This window comes from Periophthalmus magnuspinnatus, chromosome 7, assembly GCF_009829125.3.
Source record: "Periophthalmus magnuspinnatus isolate fPerMag1 chromosome 7, fPerMag1.2.pri, whole genome shotgun sequence".
NCBI lineage: Eukaryota > Metazoa > Chordata > Actinopteri > Gobiiformes > Gobiidae > Periophthalmus > Periophthalmus magnuspinnatus.
In genome coordinates, this window is record NC_047132.1 from 12,027,374 (window position 1) to 12,055,274 (window position 27,901).

The following is a 27,901-nucleotide window of genomic DNA, read 5'->3' on the forward strand; positions in this document are numbered from 1 at the left end:
ACACCCACCAACAGGAAACAACTACAAAGATTTATTGGGTTTGCTAACTTCTACAGGCGTTTCATCAGAGACTTTAGCCTTGTTGTTGCTCCCCTCACTAAACTCACCTCTCCCTCCAGACAGTTCTGTTGGACCCCTGAGGCTCAGCCTGTCTTTGAAAAGCTGAAAAACCTATTCACCTCAACCCCTGATCCTACGTCAGCCTGACCCCTCCCTCCAGTTCATTGTGGAGGTGGATGCCTCAGACACAGGCATTGAGGCAGTCCTCTCCAAAAGGTTTGAACCCCACAATCGATTGTATTCATGTGTCTTTTTCTCTTGTCGCCTTTCCCCAACTGAGAGCAATTATGACGTGGGGGATTGAGAACTGTTGGCAGTCAAGCTTAGCCTGGAAAAGTGGCACCACTGGTTGGAGAAGGCAGAGCATCCTTTCCTGGTTCCTTTCCAGATCACAAGAACCTAGCTTACATTCAGTCCACTAAACTTTCAAAGTCCTGGTCTTTATTTTTCATTAGATTCAATTTTATACTCATGTATCGCCCTGGATCCCTTGACATCAAGCCGGATGCACTCCTACGTCAACCTGCACCAGTTCTCCCAGGATGATACTACCACCCCTCCGGAACCCATTATATCCCTTACCTGTGTGTTCGCTGCTGTCCACTAGGAGATTGTGGATCTGGTCTGGGAGGCTCAACGAACCCATCCTGACCCAGGTAATGACCCACCTGGTACTCTCTTTGTTCCAGATCCTGTCTGCTACAAGGTGCTTGAATGGGTCCACTGCTCTTGGTTCGCCTGCCATCCGGGGGTCAATTGCACCCTTTCACTCTTGAGATTTTCTAAGGTGATCATCTCTGAAACAAAGCTGAATACATCTTCAACAGCTTCTGGTAATATTTTAATTTAGCTATCCGTATAGTTAACATTATTAAATCAACAACAACCCTACAGTCCAAGCATATATTTGCAGTTCTTTGGTCAGAAAACGTTCACCACAGTGCGGAAACAGGGCTGGTCTCAATCCTGGCTCTGTTGGAGCAGTTTGTAAATGTCATCAATGATGAGCTTTAAACTATGGGGTGCCACAGGGGTCAGTCCTCGGACCATTAGGTTTATTTATGCTCTGCATGCTGCTCCCCTCAGACTGCCCTTGCTGCGGTAAATTATAAAGTAAGTAGCTTTTTACAGAAGAAACCACTACAGAGACATGATATTTGTTTTATTTATTTTGTATATTTATTTATTTTACAGTGAACATCACGTCAATATTTGCTAATGTTAAGATAAACTTTAATCATCCTTCATGAGGGAAATTCATTCTCTGCATTTGACCCATCCTTCAACCAGTTCACATGTTATCACCAACAACATAACCCAAAGTAAAAATACAGAACTTAATGAAAATGCCTTTTCCAACTATATATATATTTATAGAACATAAACTTAAAATAGAATGAAAACATATCCCAAACCCTGTGTAAAACATAATGTAAGAGCATCTTCTCATTAGTGTAGTGTTATTTTTACATTCTGACACAAAAGGGATCCAGAGCACATCATTTGAGTTACAGAATTCATGAATTTATGAATGATGAGAAATGCTATTTACTGGTGAAATTAAACCTGTGTTTACAGTTGTATCAGTGCCTCTAGTGAGATACACCTGTGGTGGTAGTGTTGTTGGCAACTGGATCGAAAAAAACGCAGCCATGACCGGTGTATTCATTGCAGACTGCATCTGTAAAATAAACAGGTTTTCTTTCTCAATTCAGCAATTCAAACATTCAAGTTAAACTGTCATGTAATTCTACCCTCCACCAATATTGGCAAATGTCAGATTATAGTTGTAAGACCAGGACTGAAACAGGACCAAATTAGGGACTAAACCACGGACTACATTTGGACTACTAAACCAAGACTAAACCAGGGCCAGACATAGATGTTAAACAGTGACAAAACCAGGCCTAAACCAGGCCTATCAGTGATTTATGAAGATTTTGGAGAACAGGACTGAAACAGGACCAAATCAGAACTAAACCAGGGCTAAACAAGGACTTTAATCAGTGACAAAACCAGAACTAGACCAAGACTAAACCAGGACTAAACCAGAACTAAACCAATACTAAACTTGGGCTAAACCAATGACAAAACTGGGACCAAACACAAACTTAAAACAGGGACAAAACCAGAACTAAACCAGGTATGTAAGTGATTTATGGAACAAAAAATAAATAAAAATAAATAAATGTTTGTCAGTGCATTAGGCTCAAACACTCACCGCGGCAGAAGTACTTGACCTCCAGGTATTTATAGGTGCCCCTGCACGGGTCTCCGAACACAGAGTTACTGGCTCTGACCGAACAGCTGGAGTGGCCATTACACCTGGAGATGACACAATGAGGTATAGGTTATAGACATAAACATATCATACAGTCACTCAGGCCAGATTTTAAAAGTGAAACTCACAGTTTAAAGGTGTAATATGTAACTTTTCTGCCACCCCTGTGAGGGGTCCACCACTTGCATGTCTCACTGGAAATATTCTTGCTTTGTCTAGCTGACTATTTCCGCTCTAATGTAATCCCTAGGAGCAGACTCGTCAGAAATTTGGGGCCCCTCAAATATAAATTAATAGACAGAGGGTCCAATTCTGTGCCCCTAAGACACTGGGGCCCAGGACAATAGATCCCTTTGTCGAATCCCCTGCCTATGAGGGTTTTGCCACGAGTCACTCTGAAATGAATCAATATTAAAGATGAGGCAGTGGACAGGGAGCTGCCGGTGGATGTCACTGACAACATGTTAAACACTTTACAAATGAGGAGAAAACTTGACCGGAGGACACTTCTGGGTTTAGAAAGGAAGATGCTTGTGCCTCGATGCTAACTTTAATGCTAGTTTTGAGACATAGGCTTAATGAATATGAAAACAAGACTACAAATGGAAGCAATCTAGATCTAAAAACAACCGGGTAGCATTTAATTTAATGAATAAATTAATGAAATTAATAAAAGTTAGCATTGATAGCTTTGAGACACAGTGAGCTAGCTAGTGTGCGGCTGCGCACAGAGCCCATGCATTCTTACTGTGGTTGGCCTCTCCAGAGATCTGACCTGTTACTTGGTATGGTGGTGTCACCTGCTTGTCTCAGTAGAGAAATATTTGCTTAATGTCATACTATGGAACTTTCCTGGCAAAACAAGATATACAAGCAGATGGCAGCAGCAGAGAAGTTACATAGTGCATCTTTAACTTCAGATAGAGAACTTATTGTAAAGGATCTTTACTCTTGAACCACTCTACGCGTGACGTAGTTTTTACAGTGGACATTGCTGAGCTGAGACCAAGGACGATTATCAGAGCAGGTGTTGCGGTTTGTACGGCCGTAGTGCGCCCACACCACATGGATCACCTTATGCAGCCCTGAGAGAGGACACAGCATCACAACAGAGGATTATATTCACTACTGTAAGTATGTTAAACAAATCAAACATGTGGGTGAAGCATGTGTATGTTGAACACGTAATAGTGCAGTATACTGTACCACAGTAGAGGTTGGCGTCGGAGTGTTCACACTCCACAACATTGTGGACCATTGGCTTAATTTCTGGGTGTCCCACACAGGCATAGGTGCTCTCCAAGTACTTGGAGGTGCCATAGCATGGGTCAGACCAGTGAAAAACATATAAGGGTACCTCACAGGTACTCCTCCCATCACACCTGTGGATAACAATGATAAAAATGCGGAGATTTGTAATGAACCCAGGTCTCACAAACATGAGAAGAGATGAACCTTTTCTGGAGGACTTCTTTGGTGCCCTCCTGGAAGCAGTTGGTGTCTGACGGGTGGTCCATGATCCATCCATAACTGCAGGTTTCTCTGTCCTGGCGTCCGTACAGTGCAGCCTGCACAGCAATCACTCCACGGTCTGTGTCAACAACATAATCAACTGTATTTAACTACTTCACAGAACAGGTCACAGTAGTATTGTATGTAGTAAACAAATCTCAGTCCCACACTCACAAACTATGAAGTACACAATACTTTCTTCTGTACTCTGAGACAGACTCACCACAGCTGAGGCGCTGTACATTGCCCCGAAAGTCACATGTGGTCACTGTATGGGTGGACAGAACAGAGGAAGCCTCTATGTCCAGGCATGTGGCAGCCAGCCCTGAAACAGTTAAAAACACGTGTTATTGTAGATGCAGAGACTTAAACACACAGAGCGGTTGAAGGGTTGTACTCACAGAGTGCGATGATGAAGTAGAACATTTTGGCAGAGGTGCAGTCACTGAGGAGATGCAGCATCACTCTGCTGTTTTATACAGACACACAGAGGAGGAGACACAGACTTAAGGACTCAAATCTCAAGTGGTAATACAGGCTTTTCAAATCTCAAACATGTTTTTCTGGTAAGTGCAGGTGTGACGTAACCTCTGATTGGAGTACTACATACTTGTCATTTCAAAATCATTTCACTTGAATTCTCCAGCCTGATTGGTCGAAGCACCACAACAGCATTTAACAAGCCAAAAAATTATATTTTTGTTAAATCTAGTTGAGAGAAAACAGACCTTACCCGGTGGATAAGAAGTGGATTCTCCTGTAGTTGGAACAACCCTCTGGTCCCCCTTCTTAAACAGAGGGACCACCACCCCAGTCTGCCAATCCAGAGGCAATGACCCCCGACCACCACGCAATGTTTAAGAGGCCTGTCAGCCAAGACCCACAACACCCAGAGACTTAAGATACTCAAGACAGACCTCATCCACCCCCGGAACTTGCCAACCACCTCAATGACTTGAGCAAGAGTGATGGATGAATCTGACTCTGAGTCTCTCAGTCTCTGCTTCCTCCTTGAAAGACGTGATGGATTGTGGAGATCCTCAAAGTATTTCCTCCACTGTCCAATAACGTCCCCAGTCAAGGTCAGCAGCTCTCCACCTGCACTGTAAATGGTGTTGGTGAAGAACTGCTCCCCCTCCTGAGGCTTCAGAAACTTTCCCAGAATTGAATTGAGGCCAATAGGCCTCTGATAGGTTGTGCATTACAGCTCTGCCACTCCAGTGTCCAAGACACAAAGTGTTGGTGGTCCTGGTCCTGGTGCCACGTGCTCTGATGACACACTTGTTCTTGAACAAGGTGTTCATTATGGACAAACTGTGACACAGAAGTCCAAGAACAGAACATCACTCAAGTAGCGCTCCAGGTGTCATTGTCCATGTGGACATTGAAGTCTTCCAGTAGAACAATGGAGTCCCCAGTCATTGCACTGTCCCCAAACCGAAGGGACAGGGATGTCACCCTGTTGTTCACTGGGGGAGCTGAGCTGTGGGGCAATAAGCCTGCTGCCTCTCCCTGTGGGCAAATGAGAATTGCCACTCTCTGTTGAACTAAAGGTAAAAAGTAGCTGTTTCTTTCTTTCTTTATTCTTTATTCTTTATTTGACAGGGACCATGTACAAATTCATTAATCTTACAAAGAAAAGATGATTTGCACCAGATTTAGCTACTGCTACTTTCCACCTGCAGTCCCTGAGCAGGTGAACACACATTAAAAAACACATATCAATTGACAATTACAATATACGAAACTATATGAAATTTGAAAACTACATGACGTCACGAGGTGGAACAGAGCATTTTGAGCTTTGGAGATGTAGATAGACTAATAATAAAGGGTTACTCAAACATGTGTGAATGAAACAAAACACAACTTCTGTTAATATAACATGGCTTAACAAGAGTCCATTTTGTCTAATATTGGAACTTTAAAATTTGGTGACAAAATTTGTCACAGAATTTAAATGGCATTAGACAGACATTTTATTGCAATAAGTGTTATTACAATTTTTGTTAAAACAAGAGAGCAGAAATATAGGAGTGAAACATTGTCTAACTCTTGAAATTGCAAAATTCATGTGTAAAATCTAAACTAAATGACTGATTTGGCTGTTTTGGCTGTTTGGGAGGGCGAGAATGAAGTTTTCCTGGTTGAACTGTCACATCAAAGACAACAGGACCAGTTTGAATTTACTGACCAGACGACTCAAATCTCAAGAGGTAATACAGGTTGGGAATGCCTTGGGGTCCCACCGGAGCAGGTGGAGGACATGTCTGGGGTGAGCGAAGTCTGAGAGTCCCTGCTTAGACTACTGCCCCCGTGACCCAGCCCCGGATAAGCGAAGAAAATGGATGGATGGAGGATAGAATGCTGTAACGTCCTGCTCACTGGCCTCTCCACACGAGCATTAAGACAGTTGCAGTACATCCAGGACACTGCTGCTCGGGTCCTGACTAGAACCAGGAAGTACTTCACACATGCATCCTGTGCTCAGATCTCTGCATTGGCTCCTGTGGTTCAGAGAAAAGACTTTAAAGCAGCTCTGCTGGTGAACAACTCTCTTCATGGCCCAGCACCAAAGTACATCTCCGACATGTTAGTGCCATATGAACCATGTCACACTCTGAGGACTTCAGGGACCGGCCTCCTGTTGGTGCCCAGAGTCAGGATGAAACATGGGGGATCAGCATTTGAGTTTTCTGCTGCTAAAACCTGGAACAGTGTTCCTGAAGATGTGAGACAGGCCTCTACTTTGACAATGTTTAAATCCATGCTCAAATAGTTCTGTTTAGCTGTGCATATGATGGAAAGGTTTTTATTCTGCACTTTTCTCCTTTAATGTTAATTTTATGATGATTATGTATTATTTTTTAATGTTTTGATTTGTCGTATTGTGATTTTAATGTCTTTCTTATCTGTAAAGCACTTTGTGTATGAATTGTGCTGTACAAATAAACTTGTCTTGCCTAGAGGCACTGAAGGATGGGTCAAATACAGGTTTAACCCAAAAACACTGAAGATGGTGTTATCATTATTGTTAACCTGTGTTGTGTAACAAACTTTAGCTTCTCTCTACAGTGGATCTAGGGCATCTGGGGCAGTGTGCACACAGCGTTACATAATGTTAGGACAGTGTTGTATAAGTGCCCAGTCTGAGTGTTCTGGACAGGTTCAGTCCAACTCCAAACCATGCACCGCTTGACCCTGACACGCGGTGAGTTAAAACAAAAATATATCTACTCTTTCACTTTAGGCCTGGTTCAGTCCTGGTTCAGAGCACACTTTGGCCTGTTTAGGCTTGGCTAATTTGGACCCGGTCAGAGTCGGTGTTAAAGAAGACCTTTTATTGACTTTTATCCATGTTCTAGTAGTTTCTCCTCATTGGGCCTGTGAAGTTGTATTTAGTGTGATTCATATGGGGGTAATCTTTAATAATCTTTTGCTCCGATCTAGCCCCGTTTTCACCTCCACCAGTACACTCTGTACTAACTTCGTTCTACAATTTTCGTAATTGGTGATACACGTAGGATTTGGCAGCGTCGCATAGATATTAAGAAAAAAAACAAAACAAAAAAACAACAACCATGATGACGTTTTCGTGCCGCAATTTTCCAACCCCGAAGTCAGCGGACTTGTTTCTTTTATTAAATTGTTTGAGGTCAGTATTGCAATTTACAATGTTCAAAATATAGCATAATGTTCCACTGGTGTCATAGATTATTGTTCTCATCAGTCTCTTGAGGCTGTGGGTATGGAGGATTACAGCTAGATTTAATATAATGTATTTTCTTGCAGTTTTCCTTGCTTAAATAGACCAACATAGCAAGACAGTGTTGTTTGTCTTTTTATTCAACAACTCAACTCATCTCCACTCTCTCTCTCTTGCTCCCTGTGTGCATTCACCATTACATTTATCAGTGCGCTCCCCAAATGCGCTGTAATACCACGATAATAGGAACCAATATTATTATAAAGTAAATGTAATGTATCCTAACCTAATATAATAAATAATATTCATTGTTAATAAAATAAGTACAAAGTAATAAACAAAATACTAATGACCCAAATAAATGTTAATACACAAAATAATTTAAGTCAAATAAATCAAAGGTTACATAACTATAGAGCAGACACAAACACAATATTTTAGCTTTAACTTTGTCAACTAAAATAATACAACTAAAACAATAAAAAGTACTTACATGCGTGGCTCTTGGCGTGAACATTTGGAGTATCACAGTTGTAAAATGTTTCTTGTATTTTTCAGTTGTAGCAGCGACCTGTCTGGTCCTCCATGAAGATCTTTGACACCCCGGTCTGAACACAACCAGGACTAAACCAGAACTAAACCAGGACTAAACCAGGACTAATCTAGGTCTAATCTAGGACTAAATCAGGTCTAAACTAGGACTAAACCAAGACTACAATATTTTCTGATCTATGTTATAATGTTGTTTCCTCATCACTAAGAGGTCTGGAGTTGTGTTTTGTTTCATTCACACATAACAGAGTTCTTCTCTCAAACTGAAAACACTTTGTGATGTCATGCAGTAGTAACACAGGAAGTGCTTCACAGTGTTTTTAAAATCCACACACCTTCACTAGAATCATTTGGATGATTTCAGCTCTGGAAATGCCAAGCTCTACTGAACTAAAGGTAAAAGGAGCTGTTAACTTGAAAACTACAACTTCATGACATCACAAAGTGGAACAGAGCGTTTTGAGCTTTGGAAATGTAGACAGATTAATCATAAAGTGTTATTCAAACATGTGTGAATGAAACAAAACACAACTAAAGGTATGTTTTTGATGAGAAAGCTACATTATAACATGACTTAAAGCTCACAAGAGTCAATTTTGTATAATATAGGACCTTTAATTCTAAATATTCATTGTGGACTATTAAAAACACTATTTATTTTTCTTTCCAGATTAAGACAAAACAAAGAGGGCCTGAAATAAGATCGCAAGCATTTTTGTAGCTATATAAACTTTTATTTGAAATGTTACCTCAATAAAACTATAACAATATTTCTAAATGTATCAGCCATATTTTTCAGTAACATGTCAGTGTTACTTTAGAAATAAGGAAAAGATGATTTGAGCCCTCATCAAAAACATGCCTGAAGAGGTTTTAGATGTCATCCATACATGTTTGAGTAATCTCGTGCTCCCTGCCGCGCCCTATTCAAACCCTCCTTACGTTTAGCTGTAAGACTCTGTACAAGACTCTGCCCACAAGTCTACATCACCCATGCTCCCACACGACAATTCTCCATAAATATACAAAAACATGATATAAAACTGTACACAGAGACTTGACAAATCTGATGTGATGTGCAGTAGTTTCATTAGTGGGATGCAGCTGATTGTGTTGTGATAGTGCTCTGAAGGGGGAGTGATTTAACACAGAGAGAAAAGGGCATCAGAGTGTCAAAAACAAAAGTGAAACTTATAAAACATGTTAATGGGTGAATATAGCTTTTTCAAAACAAGGAAACATGATGATCTAAATACTAAGTGTTAGCAGTTAATACCCCAGAGAAGTAAAATACCTCCTCTTTAATACCCCACTAAAGTTAAAAAAAAAAAAACCCTCTTTAATACCCCATGGAAGTAAAATATCCACTCTTTAACCATGTACATTGCATTCATTCAATTACAAGTTGTTGTTTTTGTTTTGTTTTTTTGTTTTTTTTTTGCAAGAAAGTAAAAACATGCATTTTCACTGTGAGTGGGGTTGCCTCTCCATAGATCAGACATGTAACTTGGCCTGATGGCATCTGCTGCTCGTCTTCATGGACAGAAATGCCATCAAGGCGAATACATAACATCTCCATGGAGACAAGCAGGTGGTGGTCCCTACATAAAAAACTTACATAGTACACCTTTAAAAAGAGCTGGAGAAGCATGGATACTTAAGTCCACTACAGAGGAACCAGGTTGAGTCCAGCACTGACCCAGCATGTGTACGCTCCAGGTTAAGGACTGATTGTGCTGTCCTTTCTCCAGGCAGTGTGGCTCTGCTTAGGTTACTTGTCCAGCCAAAACCACACAATGTGACAAAACATTACAAAGACGTGCGGGTCAGAAACATAGACTGTATAAATAAGTGGACTAAGTGAGTGTGACGTCACCCACAGCGTTCAGCTCTAGTCAAATGAAGCTCATCGAGACTAGCAGTTATAGGGGCCACTTTGGAGCCCAATTCCAAATTTGGAAATCTGACCACAAGTATGATACAAAAGAGCCAATCAGAAGCCAGGCTGTTGAAGGTAACACCTCTTCCCGCCCACACCAGACACGGACCTGGAATTGCGCCCATGCTCACTTCCTGTTTGGAACAGCGACGGCTAGCAGGTATGTCCATTTCTATATGCAATCTATGATCTGGAACTGTATCCTGTCTCCCCAATTTCAGGGGGAGATAGGATACAGGCGGATTAACCAATCAGAGAAACATTGTCCGTTCATGTCAAAACAAACATGGCAGCTTACAAGGAAAAAGAGAACACAGGAGACTAAGAAATAGTGTGGAGAATCAACAAAAGAAGCACTGAACGCTTTTTCTCAGGTCAAAGAAGTTATATATTTTGTTCTGATACACGATACAAGTATCTTCTAGAGGAGATGTCATCGAGAGGTTAACCAGGCACCTGTCAGGGGGTGATGTCCTTGAAAGGTTAATCAGGCGCCTGTCAGGAGGTGATGAAGCTGAAGTCCACTTTTTTGTAGAGACTTTGGGCTTTGTTTTCTGGAAATTCACTTGGAAATTTGGAGAGTAGCGTTTTGTGGTTTTTGGGCTTGCTCCCGTGTGTCATTTTCACATCATAAAAGCAGTGATTTTAATCCTTTTTTCAGTTCCGTTTCACATTAATAAACTCAGTAATGACCATATACAGTCTATGGCAATAACTGAAATACTATTGCTATTCATAATTTAAAGCAGACGTTGATGTTAAATATGCTGTGTGCCTTGTTATGGAGTTTTTTTCAAATACCTTGTCGCTTTTTTTTGCTCTGAAAATCTGGCCGTCGTAGCTGTCTCTTGCCCAGGGTGTGTGGCTCTGTTCAGCAGAGGTGGGTAGTACCCAGTTACATTTACTTAAGTAACTTTTTAAAGAATTTGTACTTTTCAGAGTACTTTTACTTCTACTTGAGTAATATTTGTATTGAAGTAACAGAACTTTTGATTAGTTAAAAGTTGTGATTCCTCTTCCCACTGTAAGTCTAAAGTGACTTGAGCTTTATGTCGACAATATGAAATGATTTGAACATTTGTGTTTCCTACAGCTTTTTTATATATGATTTAGTTTGGCTCATTTTGTGTCCATTTAAAAATACCACATTTGTATAGTCCTTTCAAATACATTAACTTTAAATTATAAATCAGATGTAACCTCCCCCTTGAGTAGTACTTTTTGTACTTCTACTTGAGTAATATTATTTTGAACTAATGTTACTCTTACTTGAGCACAATATTTGGCTACTCTATCACTTCTGCTGTGTAGGGGGTGCCATTGTTACTCCAGGATGTGTGGCTCTATTGGGGGTGATGGTGCCATCTTTAACCCTTAACGTGTGCTTCTACTTGGGTGTGATGGTGCCATCTGGACCCCAGGCTGTGTGGCTCTACTTGGGGGTGATGATCCATCTTTACCCTGGATGTTTGGCTCTACTTGGGGGTGATGATCCATCTTTACCCTGGATGTGTGCTTCTACTTGGGTCTGATGGTGTCATCTGGACCCCAGGCTGTGTAGTTCAACTTGGGGGTGACAGTGCCATCTTTACCCCTGGATGTGTGGCCCTATTTTGGGTTGATGTTACCATCTTTACCCCTGGATGTGTGGCTCTATTTGGGGTTGATGGTACCATCTTAACCCTTTGATGTGTGGCTCTAGTTGGGGGTGATGGTGCCATCTTTACCCCTGGATGTGTGGCTCTACTTCGGGCTGAGGGTGCCGTTTTTACTCCTGACCGTGTGGCTCTACTTGGGGCTGATGTTACCATCTGGGCCCCAGGATGTGTGGCTCTACTGGGAGGTAATCCTGTCAATCCCGGGCCAGGCAGGGAGGTAGTATCTGGGCAGAGTTCCCTCCAGCAGCCTCTCCATCCAAAGCCCGAGTCGGTCCAGTTTGTGATGCAGCTGAAGCGTCCACTGGGTCCGAGAGCGACTGGACTTTTTGTGGTCATCCCGAGACTTTGATTTCACAGAAGTGCCCTCATCCTCCGCAGATTTACTTTAGAGGAAGCAGAACATAAAAATTCAAATCAGAACATCAGAAAAAGTGAACAGTTATTTTACAAAATTTTTGGACAAAAATGTACTTTTATAGGGCATGACTTACTCTGAAGGCTTTGATTACACATTAAACCAACTCAAACAGTAGCAGTTTTTGCTTCACTCTCTGGTGCACCAGCAGATGGAGTTCTTGCACCCGCTGCTGGTAGATTTTGTAAGTAAAAATCATGACTAAGTGGGCCTTAGAGGAGAAATATAAATTGTTTTTTATAGCAATGCATGTTTGAGTTGTCCTGCATTTGAGGCTTTCATCTTCCTCCTTTCACTTCCCACATCCCTTTATTTGGGATTATTAGAAAAAAGGGGTTTAAAAATGTTGTGTAGCTATGCTTCAAAAATAAAACACACTGGGGTGACAGTAGCTGAGTTGGTAGAATGTTTGTCCACCAATCCAAAGGTTGCTGTTTCGATTCCCACTCTCTACATAAACATCATTGGTGGTCAGTGGAGTGGGCAGATCCACTGACCCACAGGTTGATGGTGCAACTCTAGCTCCCACAGATGAATGCTATTTTGTGTGCTTGGGCAAGACACTTTACCCACCTGAGGTGGGTAACCCCTAGTGTCTGTGTACACTGGTGTGTGAATGGGTGAGTGGTTTCTTGATGTAAAGTGCTTTGAGTGCCTTGAAGGTGGAAGACCGCTATATAAATAAGTGACCATTTACCATAAATAAAAATCTGCTTCTTGTTGTGGGCCATATAATGCATCTGTAGTTACTACAGTAAATACTGCTCACCTGCTCTCCTCCCCAGTGTACACAGGTTTGAACAGGCACAGGTACTTCTTATGGCCATTCAGAGCCATCACGATCCCACTGTAGTCCGGTCTCTGGTCCGGTCTTTGGTCTGGTCCTTCTTCCAGGTCTAAGGGTATTGGGTCTTGGGCCTGGTCCAGCAGAGCTCTCATCCACGTCATGTGTTTGTCGATGTTCAGGAAGGAGAAATGCAGTGTCTCACTTCTGAGTTTAAAAACACAGGTTAATTCATTAAAGAGGAGTTTTTTTTTTTTTTTTTTAATTAAAGAGGAGGTATCAAATTTCTATGGGGTATTAAAGAGGGAGTATTAAACTTCAATGGGGTATTAAGGAGGGAGCATTAATCTTCTATGGGGTATTAAAGAGGGGGTATTAAAATTCTATGGGGTATTAACTGTTAACACATAACATATATGGATCTCCATGTTTTCTTTTATTGTTTTGAAAATGCTATATTCACCAAAACAACATAACAAATTTAATAATTTTCTCTGCTCTCTTTTCTCTCCACCCTAAGTCACTCCCCCTCCAGAGCACTATCACAACACAATCAGCTGCTTCCTGCTAATGAAACTACTGCACATCACATCAGGTTTGTCAGGTTGCTGTGTGCACTTCTATCATATTTTTGTATATTTATGGAGAATTGTCGAGTGGGAGCATGGGTGACATAGGCTTGTGGGTGGAGCCTCGTACAGAATCTTACAGCTAAAACATGAGGAGGGTTTGAAAAGGGCCCAGCAGAGATCACTAGATTACTCAAAGATGCATGGATGACATCTGAAACCTCTTAAGGCATGTTTTTGATGAGGGAACAGCGTTAGAACATAAGATACAAAAAAATGTATGGCTGATTTTGCAGAGTAGGTCAGCTTTAAAGTACTATGTGTTGGTGCCTCACCCGGAGAAGGAGTGCACCTCTTTGGCGAACTTGCTGAGGAGGATGTTCTTAGAGGCGTCAGACAGAACCAGGACAATGTTCTGATGCCCCGGTCTCAAACGCACTAAGTTACTGATGTACGTGATGTCTGTGAGCTCCGTCACCTCCACGAAGTTCTTCTTTGGAACACGGCTGCAATGAAATGGGAAAATGGATTTTTAATTAAAGGGCCCATATTACTCTATTTTCTAATTTGTGTTCTAATGTCGTTTCCTCATCACAAACAGACCTGGAGTTGTGTTTTGTTTCATTCACATGTTTAATACACAAACCCTGCCTAAATATGCAGGGTTTGTGTGTCAAACAGAACACTTTCTGTTCCAGCTTGTGATTTCACGCGGTAATACAGGAAGTGCTCCACTCTGTTTTTAAAGCTGATACACTTTCACTAAAATCATTTGGATAATGTCAGCCCTGGATTTGCCAATCTCTACTGAGCTAAAGGTCAAAGGTAACTGTTAATTTGAAAACTACCCCTTCATGACATCACAAGGTGGAACAGAGCATTTTGAGCTTTGGGAATGTAGACAGACTAATAATAAAGGGTTACTCAAATATAAGTGAATGAAGTGAAACACAACTCCAGGTCTGTTTTTGAGGTGATAACAACATTATAACATGGCTTAAAGCTCACAAGAGGCATTTGTGTGTAAAACAGGACCACTGGTTTAGCAGGGAGTGGGCATTTAGCAACGCTGTCAATCAAACCTCTTGTGAACACTAATGGAAGTGACGTCAGGGAAAGAAAGCGGCTGATTTGTCTGTTATTAATGATCATATCTTGATTTACGGGCACAATAGTGAAATGAAAACACCAGGATCATGTAGAGTGGGTTAATATGAACATTTTAAGACCAAAATGATGAGTCTGACAGCAGCATTTACAGAGAGAGGGGCCACAGTTTTGTACAATGAATTTGTACATTGAACAACTATTTGGAACACGGTGGCTAGTGGGTTAGCTATGTCCATTTATATATACAGTCTATGTTCAAAACCCATTTAAAAGCCCACCTCTTCAGACTGGCCTGTGAGACCTGAACCACACAGACACATTCACCAATTGCTTGTCCTGTATCCTCTTTATCTTTTGCTGTTTTTACTTTGTATTTTTGTGATTTTATTGTGTCTTACTCAAGGTGACCTTGAGAGTCCTGAAAGGCGGCAAAAAATAAAATGCATTATTATTATTATTATTATTACCTATTAAGCTGATATGAACTCTTCACTGCAGATACAAAGTTTATACTATTGTCTTTCCAAAATGATTCATCAACAGGATTTTATAAATACAGGATTTTTCTTGCCTTGAGGTGGCGCTGGTCGCTGTTGCCTCCTTAGGCTTTATCTTGATCTGTTTGTCTTCACTGGAGTCACTAAAAGAAACAAAATCACATTCATATTTATTCAAAAATCATATTGTTTTTTATGTTTGTATAAAGTGTTTTGTACCTGAAAGCCTGCACCACCACCGTCCCAAACAGGATGAACAGAGCCGAGAAAATCAGGGACAGAAGCGGCATCATCTCTCGCCTGAACCAACATGTGTAAGACAAAAGTACTTCATTATAGTGTTTCTAAAACTGTGGTCAGTGTACAGGTGCCCTCTGGTGGTACACACGAGATTTGTAAATTTGAGTATTTGTGTTTTTAGAGGGAAGTCTATTCATGTTTTGTCTTCTTTTGGGTTAATTATTATTTTGAACCTTATCCCTGATTTAGCCTCATTTTAGGCCAGGTTTAGAGCTAATCCAGTCCTGATAAAGTCCGGGTTTAGATCTAGTGCTACTCAAAATTCCAGATATTTTCACAGGTGGTAGTAGCCACTGCTTTACTGTACATACATATTTTTTACAGTGCGCTATGTAACTTTTCACAGATAGGTTAATACACTGCCTGGCCAAAAAAAAAGTCACCACCTGGATTTAACTAAGCAAATAGGTACGAGGCTACTATTTGATAGTTACTGCAGGTTCAGCAACAGTCTGTGCTCAAAGAATGAGGTCAGCTGACACCTGAATATACTGAATGACCAAGTTATTCCATCAATGGATTTTTTCTTCCCTGACGGCACGGGCATATTCCAAGATGACAATGCCAGGATTCATTAGGCTCAAATTGTGAAAGAGTGGTTCAGGAGCATGAGACATCATTTTCACACATGGATTGTCCACCACAGAGTCCAGACCTTAACCCCATTGAGAATCTTTGGGATGTGCTGGAGAAGCTTTGTGCAGCGTCAGACTCGACCATCATCAATGCAAGATCTGGGTGAAAAATTAATGGCTAGAAATAAATCTTGTGACACTGAAGAAGCGAAATCGAAACAATGCCACAGCAAATGTGTGCTGTGATCAAAGATGAAGACGGCCCAACAAAATATTAGAGTGTGTGACCTTGACTTTTTGTTTTGGCTAGGCAGTGTATTTTGCCTGGCATGTTCCGCAGTACGGCATTACATTTATCTTTATCCTTGTTTACATACAATTCACAATTTTAGCTGTTCTTATTGCTTAAACGTATCTAAATATTCATTCTTACTGTGAGCGGGCTTGCTTCTCCACTAATGGAGAAAGATAAGGTTAATGCAAAACTTGGGAACATTTCAGGCAAGAAATAACAACGCCATGGAGACAAGCAAGACAACACATGTACATCAAATTATACGTTTTGAAAAACCTGCTAGGACAAAAACATTTTCTAATTTGATTTGATTTTGTCTTAAATTTATTAAAATGACTTATATGAAAGGCCCTGTAGCAGATTTCCCCATGTATTTGAGCAAATGTGTCTCGCCCCAGTACAGATATATTCTATAAGCAGCTCTTGAGATCAGAATAAGACCACTGTGCACTGTCTGCATCTAATTAGCATGCTAGTAGTCCATGGCAAAACTCCGCTCTGGTGAAAGTTGTGAAAGTTGTGAAAAGGGCTTAAGAACTCATCATGGTGAATAATTAGGATGCTCTGAATGCATAAGGTAAATGACGAATAACTTTGGACAACTGTAAACTGTTTTTTTGTTTGTTTTACAAAAAGACAAGATAAAAGGAAAAGACAAACAGATTATGAAAAACAAGTGCATGTTGTGGAGTCAGCCTCGAGACCTCTCAGATTAGATTTAAAAGCATTCAAGGAAATCAACTCTGTCAAGTTCCAGTCTTTCTGCAACATGTTCCATGCATAAGGTGCAGAGTGGACAAAATCCTTTTTGCCCAGTTCAATGCGAGCAAATGGAACAGAGAGCAACACATGATCGTGTGAATGAAGAGAATAAGAATGAACGTAAATGTATATATTTAAAATGAACTAGTTCTGTTTTTCATGTTTTTAAGACAGGAAAAATCAGATACAGCATTTTTCACTTCTTGAAAATATCAAGAAATCAAAGATGCTGTACCTGATATATCCTGTGGACTCACCAGTTGTTGTGGAGAATGTCCTCAATGACGTCAGAGAGGTAGTCACATGACGCATAGATCCAACGCAGCACAAACACCTGAAAGACACAATGAGGTTTGGGAACAGAAGAGATCATTTATATTAAATATACAACACATCTCAAGTAATAGTAATCATAATCATAGACAGTCTTGATATCTGATCTATAATTTGAAGCTTAAGTACCATGGTTTCTGGACTATAAGTCGCAGTTTTTTTCATAGTTTGTCCGGGGGTGGGACTCAGGTGTGACTTATATGCGAAATTATTAAAATACAGTGGTCCCTCGCTATATCGAGGATTTTTCCAGTGCAATTCTAGACGCTTTTTTACAGTCCGCAAATGTGCACTGCACTTACATAAATGTTCGATCGTCACTACAGTGGAGCGGCGCCAGGACGAAGAGGCACGGTCAAAGGAACTGTGAAATGCACGTGAGACACCATTAATTAATTAAACAGGAGAGAAATGTGAAAAAATGTTAATATCTGCCTGAGAAATGGTGTATGATGTATGATGAGGGTTTTTTCAGCCATAAAACATATATAACAATTGTAAAAAATAAAGCTGACTATTTCACGAATTTCGCCTGTTGCGGGTTATTTAGGAGCTTAACCCTGGCGATAAACGAGGGACCACTGTATATAATTTCACATCATCGTTATTGTCACACTGACAACTGCGCGAGGGCACTCTAGGCTTGTGCACCAGTATCTACTACTCCTGTACCATAGAAAATTTAACATTTCAACATTATGGTGATTTAACAGACATCTAATAAAGACTGAACAAAAATGCACCCTCAAAGAAAATGGTATCCTGCTGAGTCTGATGACAGCCACGCAGAAACGGCGCTTCATCTACCTCTGGAGTTGGTGGAGTTGTTCAGAAGTGACACAGAGGAAGAACAATTCAATGGATTTAGTGATTTGGAGTGAGATCAAGGGTAAACTTGTTAGCTTGTTTGTTATGCTTTAGTTATCTGATTAACTGTTAATATTTTATGTTAACATACCAGTCACGTATTCAGTTCTGTCTATGCTTCATGTAGCTGAATAAATATAAATGTGTTACATTAGCGTGCTGTACTGCTATTCAGCCTGTTGTTCTCTTTTTTATTGTTATTATTATAACTTGCCTTTAAAGATAAAATGTCTGTTCTTGGTTTCAGATTTTGTAAAATAAATTTCCCCAACAAATGCGACTTGTAGTACAGTGCAACTTATATATGTTTTTTTCTTCTTTATTATGCATTTCTTGGCTGGTGCAACTTGTACTCTAAAGCGACGTATAGTCCAGAAATTAGTATGTAATATGTAAGTATTTTGAAGGGATCAACACAAAAATGAGCCAAACTAAACCAGCCCTAGCTTTCAGGGGGGCCCTAAACTGAATTTGTCTCAGGGGCTCCCTGCAGTGGATGTACCTTGGCTCAGCTATTGGTGATTCGCATTTGACAACATTATGACTATGCTCTAATCACCTCAATTTATTATATTTATATTTACAATTGAAATCAGAAGTTTACATACACTATATAAAAAGACACATACAAACTGTCAGCTGTGATAGCCTAAGACAGTGTGTCTTTTTATACATTAAAACATTCACAGAAGGCTAGCTGATGGCTTATTGTGAAAGAAAAGGCCAACAATCAAAAGCAGACAATTGAATAAGCTGATTGACCATGCTCTGTTCATGTCGCTCAAATATATATCCTTTACTTATTATATAAATGTCCCGCTTCACTGTTTTATCTTGACATGTCATGTCCTGCAGAGTAAGAACTAAGTAAAAGGCTATTTCGAGTCACACATAGCTGCCCTCACCTATGCTCGGCTCAAAAACAAATGGCAGCAGGAGATATTTTGCTACTATAGATAAAAAAACAAATGTAATCATTTGACAGGGATATTTAGGCTGCTGTAAACACATGAGCCCTGTTTCTAATAAAACTTTACATACTATATTATTTTCTATATAAATGGTATGGGCTTTTGGGGGTCCTCTGGTGGCCTTGGGGCCCTAAGCAGCTGCTTAGTCGGGTTATAGGCTGGGCCGGCCCTGGTTACACTGTACAATATATTACCCAAGTAGTAGTAAAAATATGGGGTCTAAATGGTACTTTGAGAACCACACTCTTTGACAAAACTTTACAAAACAAGTGGGTCTGGCACTGTACCCTGTCTCCCTGATTTCAGAGGGCGGGATTGACATGCGGATTAACCAATCAGAGAGGAGTATGCTCAGTTTGTGTCAAAACAAAGATGGCGGTTTAGGAGTAAAACAGGGGAAAAAACACCACAGAGGACAAAAGCACCTGCAGAATTAACTCTCTGGATTCAAACAGGATGTAGAAAGAACTGGCTGTTCTGGCAAATAAAATATAAAACAGAGTAGACAGACACAGGGACTCACGGAGGCAAATTCGTTGTTGAGTTGGGGCAGTGTGGTCTCGTGGCTCAGGATAGAGGGGTCTGTCTGGAGCCTCTGCAGCGCCCCCTGGAGGTGCAGTTTGTCCTGGTCACTGCCATTCCACTGACACACTGGTTTGAACAGGACTTTACCTGCAGCTCGCCGCTCAAGGATCAGCACCTGTACAAGAACAGACCAGCATAACGCCGTCAGATAGAAATATACAGAAACACATGTATGTCAGATAAGACATATTGAAATACCTTCTGTTAGACTCTGTCATAGACTGTATAAAGAACTGGACTAAGTGAGTTTGATGTCACCAATAGTGTTCAGATCCAATCAAAAAAAGCTCATCAAGGCTAGCGATAATAGAGGTGAACTTGGAGCCAAGTTCCATATTTGGAATTCCAACCAAGAGTATCATAGCAACCAAAGACCCAATCTGGAGCAAGGTTGTTGAAGATAACGACCCTTCCCTAATCAACGCTGTCAATCAAACCTGTTGCTAATGTTTGCAGTAGTGACCTCAGGGAAAGAAGGTGCCTGATTTGTCTGTTATTAATGTTTATATAGATAGAATAGTGAAAAAAAACCCACCAGGATCACGTAGAGCGAACTTACAAAATTAGAGTTCCTCTCTCTGTTTACAAAAACAGAGAGAGGGGCCACAGTTTTTCAATGTAAAGTAAACTAGAGTCAGAATGCTCACTTCCTATTTAGCTATGTCCATTTATATATACAGTCTATGGTTAGGACAAAACATTTATCACAATTTTTATTCCTACTACTGACTGATCAAATTTTTTTCTTATTAAAATGTATAACAATTATTATTTTTATACATTTTTATAAACAATTTTTATACATTTAATTATTAAAGGCCCTGTACCAGATTTTCCCATGTATTTGAGCAAATGTGTCTCGCCCCAGTACAGATATATTCTATAAGCAGCTCTTGAGATCAAAATGAGATCACTATGCACTGTCTGCATCTAATTATAAGGTTTTATCGTCTGATAATCAGGAAGTGCACGTTAGGTTAGGCTGCTAGTAGTTGTTAGCTTTACTGTCATGGCAAAACTGCTCTGGTCTCTGAGAGTTGTGAAAAGTGCTTATAAACTCATCACTGTGAATATTTAGGATGCTCTGAATGCATAAGGTGAATGAGGAATAACTTTGTGCCACTGCAAACTGTTTAAAATGAACTTGTTTTTCATGTAAAAAGACGATAAAAATCAGATACAGTGACTCTAATTTCTTGAGCTAAAAACAAGGCAGACATGTTATCAATGCAATTTAATCAATCACTATGGATCACTCAATACCGATTCCAATACCAGGACAATAATAAAAGACACTCTTTCTTTAGACAATAGAATGTGATTTTCCACATTAGTACTTTTTCTATTCCCATGTGGCCTTATATAATCCCTCAGTCATCTAGGTAGGTTCTATAGTGGTCCATGGGTGTATACTGCTCAAATAAGTATCTATTTTCGACTAGTATCTGATATGCGATACTTTTGACAACTCTACTCTACAATAAAAGCTCATTGGCAGGTCTTGTTATCTCACCTGAGGAGGAGAGAGGGCGCTGTTGAGCAGGAGGACCTCACAGAGCGGCTGCTGGAGACGCTGGTAAACATAAGTGAATCTGATCACTTCCTGGGAGTTTGTGGAAGCGAAAGACACAAACACCTCAAGTCCAGAAGAGTGCTCCTCATCGGTGATCAGCAGAACACAGAACCTGAGGCAGACACGGGCAGAACACGCCTTAAGAAGATGTTAGGCTCAGAGGTGGGCAGTACTCAATTACATTTATTTGAGTCACTTTTTAAAGAAACTGCACTTTTCAGAGTATTTTTCTAGCAGCATACTTTTACTCCTACTTAGGTAATATTTTTATTGAAGTAACAGTACTATTATTTGGGTAAAAGCACTTATATGGTACTTATACAGACACACATGCTCCTGTTTTTAATGTTTTATATGGACTTGTATACAGTTTTTTTTTTTTTTTTGGTATTTTAAACAGGGCGCCAATGACAAAGAGAGCCCAAGTGCTCTCATTGGGTTCAGCTGTATAAATAAAGATAATGAAAGAAGTTCATAATTCAGCTCAAATCTCAATGCACTACAGAAAATAACCAAATATTTCCCACTAGCACAAAGAAAAAGCCCCCATGATAAATATTGACCAACAAAACTATTGTTCCATGTGTCATGTCTTGAATGATGAGTTGATACACTGATTATCGTAACATGCCTAGGTCTGTTTTGGCTGATAGTATAAGAGACCTCCCTATAGTTTAACCTGAGCTGGAGACAAGTCAAAATGCTATAGTGGAATTTGCTGTTTAACTGTCGGACTGCAGATGTGTTGAGCTGTGTTGTAACATGTGAAGCAGGTAAACAAAAAGTGTCTGACATAAAGATCTAAGTGAACATAAAGATGGTTCTCACTTCCTCCGTCGGTGGAACTGTTTAACAGGACACAGTTCGTTAAACACTTCCTGGTTCACGAGTCGCGGTGCGTTCAGGAACCTGTTGTTTGAGAAGAACTCGTCCACGATCGGCCTCTTCAGATCCTTCGCCTGAGGCGGAGAAAACTGTGAGAGACGCAGTACTCTGTCACAATATACATACTGTATACATACTGAGAAGTCTAAAATACTTTCATTCTGTTTTGGGCACAGACTGTATGAAGACGTGGACTAAGTGAGTGACGCTACCCACAGTGAGTGAATATCATAGCAGCCAAAGAGCCAGTCAGGCTCTTCTCAGCTGCACTGGTTTAGCAGGGAGCGGAAGCTTAGCAACACTATCAATCACACCTTTTGCTAACGCTAGCGGGGGCAACCTCGGGAAAAAAGGCGCCTGATTTGTCTGTAATTGATGTTCATATCTTGATTTATGGACACAATAGTGAAATTAAAACACCAGGATCATGAAGGCCAAAATGACGAGTCTGACAGCAGCAGCAGAGAAAGGGGCCACAGTTTTTCAATAGAAAGTGAATTGGAGATGATGGAGCCAGAAGTGCCCCCATGATCACTTGCTATTTGGAATGTGGCCGCTAGCAGGTTATCTCCATTTATATATACAGTCTATGGTTTTGGGTGCATTTTTGTGTGTTTTTAATTTCAAACATATTATTTTCAATTTTGTCCGATTATTTGAACAAGACCCCAAGATACTTGATCTCCTCCACTTGAGGCAAGGACTCTCCACCCACTCGGAGAGAGCAAACCACCTTTTTCTGGTCGAGAACCATGGCCTGATTTTCATCCCAACCGCTTCACACTCAGCTGCAAACCGCCCCAGTGCCTGCTGCAGGTCCATCATCTGCAAGAGATCCTGTGGTTCCCAAACTGGACCCCCTCTGGCCCCTGGCTGCGCCTAGAAATTCTGTCCATAAAAACAATGAGCAGAAGTGGTGACAAAGGCCACCCTGACGGAGTCCTACATGCACCGGGAACAGGTCTGCCTTACTGCCGGCAATGAACACAGCTCCTGCTCCGGGACTGGACAGCCCTTAGTAAAGGGCCCGGTCCCCATACTCCTGAGGGCTGCAGCACTTGCTTGTTTCAATGGGGATGTCATATCTCTGCCTAAAATGTTTCATGGTATAGCATTAAACTAATCTACCTTGGATTTATTCGATTTCAGGTGTTTTTATTGTCAACAAAATGTCTTGAAAAATATGCATTCTCGCTGTGAGTGGGCTCTTTTCTCCACAGATCTAACGTATAAGTTGGACTAGTATTGTCACTTGTATCCGTGGTGATTGACAATTTAAATACCATGGAGCATTGTAAGTGAAGCAAAACCATCTCCACAAAGGCAAGCTGGTTGTGTACCCTCCGTCAGAAAAGTTGCATAGTATATCTTTAATGTATATGTATATTTATATGTATATTTACTGAATGGTCATCGCAGTGCTTGTATCTGTATAATGTGTGTATGTATATTTATATGTATATTTGCTGAATGGTGCTTGTACCTGTATGATGTCGGCTGGTTTGTCTGTGTTCTCTTTAAACACCAGCAGAGTCGGAGCATATGTGTTTATGTTAAACTTCTTCTGTAGATCTGAGGTCTCAGACAGGCCCTGATCCACATACCCAAACTGGAGGTGGTCTCTGTGGGAGAACGCGCTCAGCTGGAGACAAGGGAACGACAAAATGTAAACATGGCTGTATCCTGTGGGCTATTATGTGAAACTATTAGTAATAAACTGATAACTGATAATGTTCTGAAATAATATCGAACCAGCCACCTTTGCGGTTTGTAGGTGTGCGCTTTACCATGGAACCACAGTTTAAAGTTGGGTTATTATTCAAAGTTGACTTTTTGGATCTTTCTACCATGTTATAACATTGTTCCCTCATCAAAAACATGTCTGAAGTGATTTTAGTCATCCATGCATGTTTGAGTAATCCAGTGATCTCTCAATATTTAGTAAATATAGCATTTTCACAATAGTAAAAGGTAATAAGGTCATCTAAATATTATGTGGTATTATTAATAACCCATAGAAATATAATAGCCTTTAATGAAAATGTGTTCTCACTTTGAACAGCAGGGGCACTGTGGGCACTTGGTCAAACAGCAGGACGTGAGGTTTGTTGAGCTCATGCCAACTGCCCAAAAACTCAAGGTAATTCTGGTCATTCACCTGAAATATTACAATAAAAAATAAACTTATCAAAACCAAAAACCTGCTCTACACTTGTGTTATTCATAACAGTAAATAAAACCATTTTACCCTGTGCACCAGCCTCTGGGGAAGCAGCTCCTCCACAAACTGCAGCAGCAGATCTCTGGACACAGCGTAGTGAAAGAAGAACACGCGCCCGCTCACCAGCCCCAAGATGGACGGTGTCCGGTGGGCTCCGAGGTGATTGGCCAAACGCCGCTCGTAACCCACATCCACCACACCTATGCCCACGCCTGAGGAGGGACATGCACAAAATGTCAACTAACTTCATTCATTTCTGGTGTTTTGTTTCTTTACACTAGGGTTGTCAGAAGTATCGAAAATCACCAGAACTAGTATTGAAACTAGATATTCATTTGAGCAGGTATTGATACTAAAAAAGTCCCATTCACAGGACAGAAATGAACCTTTCCTGAATATCTTTAGAATGATCTTGAGCTGTATCAGAACAAGTATAAGACAAACAGACTAGTATACACCCATGGACCACTATGTAACCTACCTGGACAGTGAGGGATTACACAGATATAAGGACACATGGGAATAGAAAACAAAGTACTACCGTTTAATGTTAAAGATGGCATTCTATTGTGTAAATAAAGAGTGTTTTTAATTATCATCATGGTATTGGAATCTGTATCGAGTATTGACTATTCCTTAGTATTGAAATCGATTTTTTGTATCGTGACACTGGTCAGATTGTGTTAACAAAAAGCTCAGATTAAAGTCAACCTTGAGTAACAGAGCTTCAGACAGAGCAATGTCCCTAGTTAGCATCACAGAATGTTGATGACATCAGCTGGAAAGTATCACTTCCAGTAATCTGATTATTACTGGTAGTGTAGACTGACCGAGCGCCTCCATGTCCTGTACCACCTGGTCCCACACAGGTTCGATGTGGAGGCAGGTGAAGCACCAGTCAGACGTGATCTTGATCAGGTAGGGCCGTCTGTGGCTGTCTGGCACCACCTGTTGAATGTACTTGGTGAACTGCAGCGAGTGCTTGTTCTCGCTGAAGTCGCGCTGGTTTTTGGCATTAAAGGGAAAGTTGAAGAAAGCCTCGTCAAAATAAAAGTTGTCACGGCGATGTCCGAATGGCTGCGTGTCGTCCAGCTGCCCAAAGCGGTCATAGTTGGCTCGTTTGTCCTCATTGGATAAGACCTAAGACGAAGTAGAGACACTGTTTTAAAAATATGTCAGTGATGCAGAGTTAAAGAGGAGGTATTACACTTCTATGGGGTATTAAAGAGGAGGTGTTACACTTCTATGGGGTATTAAAGAGGAGGTGTTACACTTCTATGGGGTATTAAAGAGGAGGTGTTACACTTCTATCGGGTATTAAAGAGGAGGTGTTACACTTCTATGGGGTATTAAAGAGGAGGTGTTACACTTCTATGGGGTATTAAAGAGGAGGTGTTACACTTCTATGGGGTATTAAAGAGGAGGTGTTATACTTCTATGGGGTATTAAAGAGGAGGTGTTATACTTCTATGGGGTATTAAAGAGAAGTATTATTGTCACGTATTAACGATTGTGTTGTGAAATTATCACAACATAACATGGTGGAAAGCTCCAAAAAGTAAATTTTGCATAATATCCCATTTTTAAGGAAAGAAAGAAAACCAGATACATTTTGAGTTCACATTAGATTTGTTGTATTGTGATTTTAATGTCTTTCTTATTCTGTAAAGCACTGAATTGTTGTTGTGTTATACAAATAAACTTGCCTTGCCTTGATGATGTAAAAAATGTCAAAGTGGATTTCAGTGACAGGGCCTTGAAGTGCATTTGACTCATTTCACTTAAACATAGTTAACATCATTATAATTAAGATTTTACTACAAATCTGGCCTAGTTTTTCTTTTGTTAATTTTGGTGAAGGCTGTACTTTTATTTCCTGGTTGGACTCGGGCAAAAGATATGACACACGTAGAGGTAATTCAACAACTGTTACCTAGCAACCATAAAGTAAACAAGGGCCACATTTATCTAAATGGCCAATGATTTGACAAATAAAAATAAATGACAACATCTTTATTTTGTTATAAAGAATATGTAAACTTCCTTGTGGGTAAATCATCTCAGCATTTTAGACTGACGTTTCTATGGCGATGACATAGGCAGAGAGATTCTGTTTAAGTACTCAGCGCTACTTCCTGTATTTTTGTACTTTTCTTCTCAACTTTTTTCCCACAAATTGACACTTAACTGATGTAAAACTAAGATAAATATTTACCACAGGAACTATCCCAGGAAACCAAGTCAGAATTTGAACTTTAACATTTGATTTGGACTGACCTCATAGGATTTGGTGATCTTGATGAACATGTCCTCAGCTCCAGGGTCTTTGTTTTTGTCTGGGTGCCTGTTAAAACACATTTCATTATCTTTAAAGGATTTCAATACAATACAATATTTAAAGGTGCGCTATGTACACCAATGTTACATAGGGCAATGTTAAAAACCTATAAAACGCTATTTTCTAATGTATAACACACACATTTTTCACATTTAGGCTGACTTCTTCTCTCAAACGAAAAACACTCTGTTCTACCTTGTGATGTCATGTGGTGATACAGAAAGTGCTCCACTGTGTTTTTAAACTCCATACACCTTGAATAATTTCAAGCCTGGAATTTACCAATCTCTGCACAATCTCTAAACAAAAGATAAAAGGAGCTGTTAACTTAAAAACTACTGCTTCATGACATCACAAGGTGGAACAGAGCATTTTGAGCTTTGGAGATGTAGACAGACTAATAATAAAGTGTTACTCAAACATGTGTGAATGAAACAAAACACAGCTCCAGGTCTGTTTTTAAGGAGGTAACAGAACAGAATACTTGCCATTCCTTTGCCAGTCGTTTGTAGACTCTCTTGATCTCAGCCTGGCTCGCTTTTGGACTTAGACCCAAAACTTTGTATGGATCCAGTTCTGGTCTAGACTGAGCGCTTAGAACCAGGAGGAAAAGGAGTAGGAAGAGGAGGGACATAGGGTCGAGAGACCTACAAGCCGCCATCGCTGCTGAAAATAATCATACATTTTAAATAAGATCAATAGTATCAAAAATCAGATACTGATCGATATTAAAACGAGTATCAAAACTAGATATGATTTGAGCAGGTTTCAATACAAAAAAGTCACAATCACAGGACAGAAATGAATTCCTGAATATCTTTAGAATGATGCTGAGCTGTATCAGAACAAGTATAAGACACATAGACTAGTTTACACCCATGGATCACTATGAACCTACTGGACACTGAGGGATTACACAGATATAAGGACACATGGGAATAGAAAATAAAGTACAAACATTTAATGCGGAAAATCACAGTATAGTTGTTATTAGTAGTAGTATAGTTTGTTATTATCGTGGTGGTATCGGAATCGGTATCGAGTCTATTCCTTAGTATTGAAATCGAGTTTGAAATTTTAGTATCGTGGCAACACTCATTTAAATTTCTTACT

General features: G+C 40.3%; 2 protein-coding genes across 2 annotated transcripts; both read right to left on the bottom strand.

Moving 5' to 3' along the window:
* Nucleotides 1-2,255: 2,255 nt before the first annotated feature.
* Nucleotides 2,256-4,279, bottom strand: LOC117374068 (L-rhamnose-binding lectin SML-like). The gene is made up of 6 exons (XM_033970213.1): nt 4,255-4,279; nt 4,077-4,178; nt 3,797-3,932; nt 3,548-3,723; nt 3,291-3,426; nt 2,256-2,385 (listed from the first exon to the last, which is right to left on the bottom strand). The coding sequence occupies exons 1-6, from the start codon at nt 4,277-4,279 to the stop codon at nt 2,256-2,258; spliced, it is 705 nt and encodes a 234-aa protein (XP_033826104.1).
* Nucleotides 4,280-11,868: 7,589 nt separating this feature from the next.
* Nucleotides 11,869-27,422, bottom strand: LOC117374070 (dnaJ homolog subfamily C member 16-like). The gene is made up of 15 exons (XM_033970216.2): nt 27,277-27,422; nt 26,728-26,794; nt 25,281-25,590; nt 24,478-24,662; nt 24,283-24,387; nt 23,713-23,871; nt 22,173-22,303; nt 21,285-21,456; nt 19,710-19,886; nt 17,273-17,349; nt 15,303-15,383; nt 15,158-15,226; nt 13,812-13,982; nt 12,893-13,114; nt 11,869-12,091 (listed from the first exon to the last, which is right to left on the bottom strand). The coding sequence occupies exons 1-15, from the start codon at nt 27,420-27,422 to the stop codon at nt 11,884-11,886; spliced, it is 2,280 nt and encodes a 759-aa protein (XP_033826107.1). The 3' UTR covers nt 11,869-11,883.
* Between the last annotated feature and the right edge of the window lie 479 nt (nt 27,423-27,901).